At 39.6% G+C, this 10,630-nt stretch overlaps 1 protein-coding gene across 1 annotated transcript; it reads left to right on the plus strand.

Annotated features, from left to right (window-relative positions):
- The first annotated feature begins 714 nt into the window (after positions 1 to 714).
- Positions 715 to 6,845, plus strand: LOC127636043 (zinc finger protein 883-like). Its single transcript, XM_052116407.1, has 2 exons — positions 715 to 1,479; positions 3,119 to 6,845. The coding sequence occupies exons 1-2, from the start codon at positions 765 to 767 to the stop codon at positions 4,111 to 4,113; spliced, it is 1,710 nt and encodes a 569-aa protein (XP_051972367.1). The 5' UTR covers positions 715 to 764; the 3' UTR covers positions 4,114 to 6,845.
- The last annotated feature ends 3,785 nt before the right edge of the window (positions 6,846 to 10,630 follow it).

Below are 10,630 nucleotides of genomic sequence, written 5' to 3' on the forward strand. Positions count from 1 at the left end.
ATTAAAAATAAAGGAAATACATTCAGTTCACATGACATCCAGTAAAATATATTTAGCATGCACATTAATGAAACATTAATGTAGGCGAGAGAGATCTAATATTAATGCTGAATTAAGCTTTTATACGGTAGAACTTTATAGTTTTGTTAATTTAAATTCTCTCAATGATTCAGTATAATTTCTGTCAGGCAAACTCTCATTCCTAAACCAATGTAGCTCCTATCGCTATTACGAGATGAAATAATGCTCGTTTGCAGTCATTAAAACTTCATGTTCTGCTTCACTGAAATTTGGCGTCTGTTTCTATGGTGACTCGTGGATTCGATGATCTGCTGAGAATGCCTTTCTTCTTAGCGTCTGTTTCTATGGTGACTCGTGGATTCGGCGATCTGCTGAGGATGCCTTTCTGATTTCACTTTGAACGCGCACATACTCTGAGATTCAAACTCTGGTTGAGTGAACTAACCCCGCGCAGGTGTTCTGGAACCAACTTACCCAGAGTAAGCAAGTTTTGGGTTAATCAACCGAGAGTTTAGGGCATATGTGACGGTAAATTAACCCTGCTTTCTCTAATACACACCACTAGTATGTGTTTGAAATCCTCCTGATGAATCTAGTGTTGATTGTGTTTCACTCCAGTACAGCAGGAGGCGCTATGAAGCTCTTTAGTGTGCCGGTAAACTCACTAAAGAAAGAAAGAAAGAAGAGCTCACAGCTTGAACACTCCGCTTGTGTGTTTTTATAGTTCAGTGATTATAGTTCAGATGTTTAAGATGAGTTTGCAGGTGGACTTGATATGTTGTAAATCAGTAGGAACTGATCTGTCCATGCTGGATATCGATGATTTGATGACTGAAATATCTCAGCTGAAGAAAGAGGTGGCGTTACTGGAGGCAAAGCTGAGAGAAAGAGAGGTTTGTACAGGTTCAACACTGAGTCAGACAGCTGTTCAATATATAAATCAGTGTGATTGGATCACTGATATGAAGCCTGACAAACACAGAGACACAGAGGACTCAGAGCTCAGCCTCACTTTACTCTGTTATACTGACTCTCAGGAGAGTGTGTGTGACAGTAATCAGGGTGATCAAACCCCCACAGAGTCTCTGGCTTCTGTCTGTAACACTGCTGGAGAACAGCAGATGCTCAAGATACCATTGAAGATGTGTTCAGTGAAGCTGATGGACTGCAGGAAACTCATGGAGATGAGACGAGAAACCACAGCACAGGAACAACACACTGATGATGATGATGAAACCACAGCACACAAACACACTGATGAAGATGATGATGAAACCACAGCACACAAACACACTGATGATGATTTTAAAACCACAGCACAGGAACAACACACTGACGAAGATGATGATGATGATGAAACCACAGCATACAAACACACTGATGAAGATGATGACAATGATAAATCCAGAGCAGAGGAATGTCAAATGAGTGATGAAGTTGACGATTTTATTCCTTTAGGTATGTTTTTTTTAAAACTTTGTTTCTTTCGTAATATTTGACACTAGATCTTTTTAAAAATGCAGTGTAAGTTATCTAGCATCATTTGTGTGCTGATGCAACTTGGTTTGATATTATATATCTAATGCAACATTCAGACATTTTTCAGTGTCCAAATACTTTTTTGTAGCCAAATACAGTGCATATAAAAAGTCTACACACCCTTGTTAAAATGCCAGGTTCTTGTGATGTAAAAGAATGGAGACAAAAATAAATCATGTCAGAACTTTTTCCACCTTTAATGTGACCTATAATGTGAACAATTCAATTGAAAAACAAACTGAAATCTTTGAGGGGGAAAGATAAAAAAAAAAACTCACAATAACCTGGTTGCATAAGTTTGCAAAAAGCCATGGTCCGCAGAGAGCTTCCAAAGCATCAGAGGGATCTCATTGTTGAAAGATATCAGTCAGGAGAAAGGTACAAAAGAATTTCCAAAGCATTAGATATACCATGGAACACAGTGAAGACTGTCATCATCAAATGGAGAAAATATGGCACAACAGAGACATTACCAAGAACTGGACGTCCCTCCATAATTGATGAAAAGACGAGAAGAAAACTGGTCAGGGAGGCTTCCAAGAGGCCTACAGCAACATTAAAGGAACTGCAGGAATTTCTGGCAAGTACTGGCTGTGTGCTACATGTGAGAATAATCTCCCGTATTCGTCATATGAATGGGCTATGGGGTAGGGTGGCAAGACTGAAGCCTTTTCTTACAAAGAAAAACATCCAAGCCCGGCTGAAGTTTGCAAAAACAAACATCAAGTCTCCCAAAAGCATGTGGGAAAATGTGTTATGGTCTGATGAAACCAAGGTTGACCTTTTTGGCCATAATTCCAAAAGGTATGTTTGGCGCAAAAACAACACTGCACATCACCCAAAGAACACCATACCCACAGTGAAGCATGGTGGTGGCAGCATCATGCTTTGGGGTTGTTTTTCTTCAGCTGGAACCGGGGCCTTAGTCAGGGTGGAGGGAATTATGAACAGTTCCAAATTAGAAAGCTGAAGATAAAGAGGAAGTTCACCTTTCAGCACGACAACAACCCAAAGCACACATCCAAATCCACAAAAGCATGGCTTCACCAGAAGAAGATTAATGTTTTGGAATAGCCCAGCCAGAGCCCAGACCTTAATCCAATTGAACATCTGTGAGGTGATCTGAAGAGGGCTGTGCAAAGGGGATGTCCTCACAATCTGACAGATTTGGAGCACTTTTGCAAAGAAGAGTGGGCAAATATTGCCACGTCAAGATGTGCCATGCTAATAGACTCCTAACCAAAAAGACTGAGTGCTGTAATAAAATCAAAAAAAGTATTAGTTTAAAGGTGTGCACACTTCTGCAACCAAGTAATTGTGTTTTAAAAATTTTCCCCTCAAAGATTTCAGTTTGTTTTTCAATTGAATTGTTCACGTTATAGGTCACATTAAAGGTGGAAAAAGTTCTGACATGATTTATCTTTGTCTCATTCTTTGACATCACAAGAACCTGCCATTTTAACAGGGGTGTGTAGACTTTTTATATCCACTGTAGTTTATAAACTGTTTCTATGATAAGTACTGTTTTACCATTACTTACTCTTTATGTTCCTTTCAGATACAAACAGTGGTTCATCTGATGGAGAAACGGCTTCTACATCAAAACAGCATCTTTCCTGCAAAATTTGTGAGAGGACATTCTTTTCGAAAGGACGTTTAGTCAGACATGAGAGAAGACACAAAGAGCAGAAAGTCTTCAAATGTAAGAGATGTGAGAGAAGCTTTTCTACCTTCAAAGAGAGGAACCGTCATTCAGAAGTGCACAAAGTAAAGCAGGAGTTTCCCTGTGAGCAGTGCGGGAAGGTTTTCCTTACAACTTCTAATCTGAAAGTTCACATGAAGTCACACAGTGAGGAAAAGCCATACAAGTGTCCTCACTGTGAGAAGAGATTCACCCACAAGTATCATATGACATCACATATCCGTTTGCACACCAATGAGAGGCCGTATCAGTGCAAAGAATGTGACAAAACCTTTAAACAATTATTTTGTCTAAAGACACATCAGAAAATCCACTCTGGGGAGAAACCCTATCAATGCTCACACTGTGACCGACGTTTCCGTCAGAAATCTGATCTGAAACGTCATGAAAGTAGACAATCTGGGGAGAAACCCTTTCAATGCTCACTCTGTGACAAGCGTTTCCATCTTGAATCTGACATGAAATATCATGAAAAAAGACACCGTGGAGAGAAACGTTACCTCTGCTCTTACTGTGGGAAGAGATTTTATGTACCATCTGAATTAATAGTTCATCAGAGAGTGCATACGGAGGAAAAGCTGTATCACTGTAGCGTTTGTGGGAAGAGTTTCAATCAAAATGTTCTCTTACTAAAGCACAAGAGAACACATAGTGGAGAAAGACCTTTCAAATGCACTCAGTGTGACAAGACGTTTACCCGATCAGATAACCTGAAAGCCCACCAGAGAGTGCATACTGGAGAGAAACCTTACAGCTGCTCCATCTGCAGGAAATCATTTGTTTCTTCATCAAGTTTAAATGCTCATCAGAAGACACATGCTAGAGATCAAACTGCCCTGAAATCATCCTAGTGTTTTCAGGCATCAACATTAAATTTAGGGATGCACCGATACCACTTTTTCTCTTCTGATTCTGATATCGTAAATCTCAGTATCGGCCAATCCCGATCCGATACCAGTGTTGGTTTTTTGCATTATCAGTTTAGAATATCTTTACATTATTGTGTAGAACTAATTTGGAGTACTCTTTAATATGTAAAGAAACACAAACCTCTAACTAACTACACATTATTTCAATATAAATCTATAGCATATTAAGAAACTAGTATACTGGATAATGTAGCGGCAAAATTAACAGTAATTCCAGTATAACTGTAAACAAATAATAATATATTATAATAGTAATATATTGTAATATATCTCAATCGTGCTCCTTTAACTTTTAAACCCTCACGCTTTTATTTTGACATTCTAAACTCTCCAGGACATCCTGTATGTGTCTGTTTGTGGGCAAGTTCACAGTAGTTTAATTCTCTTTTTATTAAAATTCTGGTAAAATGCACCTCCAGTGCCGTTCTAAATGCATATTATAAGTGAACCGAACTATTGAGCATCTACTGAGATGTTGTCCGTGAGAAGTGCTCAAATATAGCGCACCACGTGAAGGCTAAAAATAGCCGCGATTGTGTGTAAACAGCAGAGCCATTCACTGATGCTGCGCATACAATATATTTACTTCTTAAAGGGCACCTATTATGGCATTTAAAATGTTCCTAATATTGTTTTGGGAGTCCCCAACAACAGTTTTACATGCATGCAATGACAAAAAACACTTTTGTTGTCTTATAATATGCATTTATGTTTACCTGATTCGTTCAACGACTCATTTTTCCAAACCCCTCCTTTGCGTGACGCTAATCTGCGGTGATTGATCAGATGACCCAGTCAGTTGTGATTGGTATACTCTGTGCAGAGATTGTCGGAAACGGAACGCCCATCACCGCTTTGTAGTAAAAAATCAAAATCAGAGAAGGAATTTGAGTTGATTTATGTTAGCGATCATAGCCCAAAGTTCGGTGGTAAACACCCAATCAGTTATTGTTTGCGTTAGCCCAACACATAAACATATTGGTAAAGCACTGCATTACTACAAGTTATTGCTCTATTCTTTATGACAACTCCAATAACATCAACAAACATTTCGCATATTTCAAAAAAATTGACATTGGAGACCTAGAAGCTGCACTGAGCGTAACTTACACAACACACACAAATACTTATTAAGCATGCTAAAAAACACATAAAAGCAACAATTATTAATAATACTTACAGGTTGTGATTCGGAGGAGGAAGCTGATCCAAATAAACTTGGTACCGAACCTTCCTTCAGTATCAACCGGCTCGCGAATCCACACTTGAAAGCATTCATGTTCGTAAAGCAATCGTCATTAAAATGATGCGAACACAGCACAAGGTTCGGGCTATACTTGTGTGGTATAGTTGTGTAAATATAAACTCTAGCCACTGATTCTTCACATGCTCGTCCCTGGGCAGTGAAAAAAGGTCGCTTTTGATATGCACTTCAGAACACAGCGTCTTGTTGTCGACATGATGTTTTCAAGTTTTCCCTGGTGTCTGCGCGCGCAATGAGTGGGCGCGGCCAATTTGATAATTTTTCGTCTTGACGTTACAACGAAAAGGAAAATGACTCATTGGAAAATCGATTCATTAAATTGACTCAGAGTCGACTCCTACTTTTGAGAGACAATACATTTTTTTACGGTGAACTTTAATATATAAAACTTTGCAGGATGTTTTTGTTCACTTAAATCTATGTTACACACTACATGAAAGGTAATTTTCAAAATTCCATAATAGGTGCCCTTTAAACACAGCCTTTTGTGATTCACAGAGCTATCGCACATCTTCAAGTGGCTTTGAATAAAATGCACAAGTCTTATGAACTGCTTTAATGGAGTTTTAATGGTTCTTTTATGTCATTTTAGGAGCTTGACGGTAACAAACGACTAACATACAGTATCGAATTTGGATCAGGCTCGTCGGAACGATACGTCTAAAAGCTCAGTTATCGGAGCTGATACCGATCCAGGTATCGGATCAGTGCATCCCTAATTAAATAACAATTACTCTATTGAAGTCCATTTTTGTCATAATCATGCAGCCCTGAAGTTAACTCTCCCCAAAACTGATCAGAAGTCAAATAATTTTTATTTGGATGGCATTGTTCACAATGGACACATTGTTTCAAAGCGTCTTTATTGGAACATCATACTGTAATGTCTTAAATCCTCCAGCTCTATAAAGAATCATGCTTTCGTGTCTTAATTTTTTAGCCCCCAGTGAGCAAGCCAATGGTGAATGTGGTGAAGAACAAAAACTCCAAAAATGCTACTGGAGAGAGAAAAACCCCTGCAAAAATCTAGACTGAGCTGGTGGAGCTAGTTCCCCTCTGTCTATTCAGCATGAACATAATGGCAATTAATTAGCCATGTCTAATTCCAGTCATGTATTAAGTATAAAGCGATGCAAAATGGTGCAGGTGAGCATCATTGTTCACCATGTTCCCTTACCTGAAATGTCATCATGTTTTCTGAGGTCTCAGATCAATTTGTATTTTAACACACTCTGCTTATTTTCTCTTTAAAGTGATTGTAATTATGTTTCATCCATAATGTGCATGAAAGAGAAACAACCATTTAAATGTCAGAAATAACTTTTATTTGACAAAATAATTCTAGTTATTAAGCATTTCTTAGGACCGATATGGTCTGGATGTAATGTGTTTTTGCACCCATTTAAGGATTAAAAGTATTTGTGTGAAGCATTGTCCTTTTCTCCTTTCTTTGTTTCAGCCATGGTTATTCAAGTCTTCTTTTTTCTGCAGAAAGTCCTTGGGTATTTTTACGTTCATTCACCTCTAGACCTGGTGTGTAATCTTTATGAAATTACCCTTTTTTTCAGCTGACAAATTAATAATAAGTTATAATAATAATAGGCCAAAAGCTCAACTGACTCGGCTGAGAATGAGATGCTGATGTTCACATTACACTGGAGTCAGCTGGATTATTCACTGGAGTTTGAGGTTTATTTTTTATTAACCTCTTTTTATTATCCTCTCAAGTTCCATCTGGTTGGATGGGGAGCATCGGTGCACAGCCATTTTCAGATCTCTCCAGAGATGTTCTGGGCCACTCAAAGACATTCACAGAGTTGTCACATAGCCACTCCTTTGTTATCTTGACTGTGTGCTTAGGGTCGTTGTCCTGTTGGAAGATGAACCGTCGCCCCAGTCTGAGGTCCAGAGTGCTCTGGAGCAGGTTTTCATCAAGGATGTCTCTGTAAATTGCTGCATTCATCTTTCCCTAGATCCTGACTAGTCTCCCAGTTCCTGCCGCTGAAAAATATCCCCACAGCATGATGCTGTCACCACCACCATCATGCTTCACTGTAGGGATGGTATTGGCCAGGTGATGAGCGGTGCCTGGTTTCCTCCAGACATGACGCTTGCCATTCAGGCCAATATTTGTTTCATCAGACCAGAGAATTTTGTTTCTCATGGTCTGAGAGTCTTTCAGGTGCCTTTTGACAAACTCCAGGTGGGCTGTCATGTGCCTTTTACTGAGGAGCGGCTTCCGTCTGGCCACTCTACTATACAGGACTGATTGGTGGAGTGCTGCAGAGAAGGTTGTTCTTCTGGAAGGTTCTCCCTTCTCCACAGAGAAACGCTGGAGCTCTGTCAGAGTGACCATCGGGTTCTTGGTCACCTCCCTACACTAAGGCCCTTCTCCCCCAATCGCTCAGTTTGGCTGGGTGGCCAGCTCTAGGAAGAGTCCTGGTGGTTCCAAACTTCCTTTTATGGATGATGGAGGCCACTGTGCTCACTGGGACCTTCAATGCTGCAGACATTTTTCTGTACCCTTCCCCAGATCTGTGCCTCGATATAATCCTGTCTCGGAGGTCTACAGACAATTCCTTGGACTTCATGTCTTGGTTTGTGCTTTGACATGCACTGTTAACTGTGGGACCTTATATAGACAGGTGTGTGCCTTTCCAATCAACTGAATTGGCCTCATGTCCAATCAACTGAATTAACCACAGGTGGACTCCAGTCAAGTTGTAGAAACATCTCAAGGATGATCCGTGGAAATAAGATGCACCTGAGCTCAATTTTGAGTGTCATGGCAAAGGCTGTGAATACTTATGTACATGTGATTTTTGTTTTTTATTTTTAATAAATTTGCAAAGATTTCAAACAACCTTCTTTCACATTGTCATTATGGGGTATTGTTTGTAGAATTTTGAGGAAAATAATGAATTTAATCAATTTTGAAATAAGACTGTAACATCACAAAATGTGGAAAAAGTGAAGCGGTGTGAATACTTTCCGGATGTACTGTATATTGCCATATTAATGGATTGAATGGCTTCACTGGAGTGTTACCCTATGGTTTTAAATGATCACTTATCCACAATATACTCAGCAAGTCCAATGTATTTCGCTAGGTGGGCGGAATTTCAAGTTGGCTAGCAGAAGCAGGGCTCTACGCTAACGTTTTCCCCAAGGAGTACATGCGCTCCTAAACGAAAAAATGTTGGAGCACACAAAGAAATTTAGGAGCACAGTGAAAAGTGTTTATTAACAAACAATTTATTACATACATATTTATACTGCGTGTATGAGTGTGTGTACTAAGGGACACACATCTGTGGAACAGCATATACCTCCCAAATCACACATTGAACCGAAATATAGTGCCATAAGGATTGATCTGTGTCATTTTAGCTAACTTGATCTTGCCTGCTAACGAATTTCATGCTACCTGTTGTAATACGTAATACACTGTGCACGTAATATGCTATATGTGCGTGTACCGGAAATGTATGCCATATGGTTGATCATGTTGAATCCCCAGTAAAGATGTTCTTATCCACCTACAATGCTGTCCAGTAATACTTCATGGTGGCAGCGGTAAACAACTATAGTATCATCCGCAGGAGTGTTCGTGACCAGTAAAGCGAAAACTGACTATGCCACAAGCCTAATCTGTGTTAATGGCTGTGTGTAACACACGCACTCTTTTTGCGACTGTAGAGAGACTGACAAACCCCCCAAGCCAGATTCCCAGTGAAATGTTCTCAGACAGCAAGTGCAGTGAGTTTGCTTCTTTCTTCTCTGAAAAAATCAATAATATCAGAAAGGTGATCAGCACATCCTTGAGTTGTGCTGGGGTCAGACAAATCAAACCACAACCTGAGAAAGTAGTTACCATGTCTGATTTCAAAGAAATTGATGGCAAAATGTTGGAAGAAACCATACAGCACCTTAAAACATCAACCTGCACCCTTGATGCACTTCCCACATCTTTTTTCAAAAGTGTGTTCAACTGTTTAGAAGCAGATCTCCTAGAAGTGATAAACTCTTCACTTCTCTCTGGGAGTTTTCCAAACTCCCTGAAAACTGCAGTTGTCAAGCCCCTCTTGAAAAAGAGCAATCTGGATAAGACCATATTAAGCAACTATAGACCGATCTCAAATCTTCCTTTCATAGGCAAGATCATTGAAAAAGTTGTCTTCAATCAGCTGAACAAATTCTTGAACTCAAATGGATACTTTGACAATTTTCAATCTGGTTTCCGATCTCATCACAGCACAGAGACAAGCTCATAAAGATAATAAGCGATATTACGCTTAAATACTGATACAGGCAAATTATCAGTACTGGTACTACTCGACCTCAGTGCTGCATTTGACACTGTTGATCACAACATACTTCTTGACAGGCTGGAAAACTGGGTGGGGCTTTCTGGGATGGTCCTAAAATGGTTCAGGTCATACTTAGAAGGGAGAGGTTATTATGTGAGTATAAGAGACCATAAGTCTGAGTGGACGTCCATGACATGCGGAGTCCCTCAAGGCTCAATTCTTGCGCCACTCCTGTTCAACCTGTATATGCTCCCAATGAGCCAAATAATGAGAAAGAACCAAATTGTGCATGCTTTCATCACCAGCAGGGTGGATTATTGTAATGGACTCCTCACTGGCCTTCCCAAAAAGACCATAAGACAGTTGCAGCTCATACAGAACGCTGCTGCCAGGATTCTGAGCAGAACCAGAAAATATGAACATATCACACCAGTCCTTAGGTCTTTACACTGGCTCCCAGTTACATTTAGCATTAATTTTAAAGTATTATTACTGGTATATAAATCACTCAATGGGCTAGGACCTCAATATATTGCAGATATGCTCACTGAATATAAACCCAACAGATCACTCAGATCATTAGGATCACATCAGCTAGAAATACCAAGGGTTCACTCTAAGCAAGGAGAGTCTGCTTTTAGCTATTATGCCAGCCGCAGCTGGAACCAGCTTCCAGAAGAGATCAGATGTGCTCCTACATTAGTCACATTCAAATCCAGACTCAAAACACATCTGTTTAGCTGTGCATTTACTGAATGAGCACTGTGCCACAGTGTGTCCGACTGTTTGTACTGTTTCAATTATTCTTATTTTATTATTCTTATTTTAATCTCTTCTATGTAAAGCACTTTGAATTACCATTGTG

This window comes from Xyrauchen texanus, chromosome 43, assembly GCF_025860055.1.
Source record: "Xyrauchen texanus isolate HMW12.3.18 chromosome 43, RBS_HiC_50CHRs, whole genome shotgun sequence".
Classification (NCBI taxonomy): domain Eukaryota; kingdom Metazoa; phylum Chordata; class Actinopteri; order Cypriniformes; family Catostomidae; genus Xyrauchen; species Xyrauchen texanus.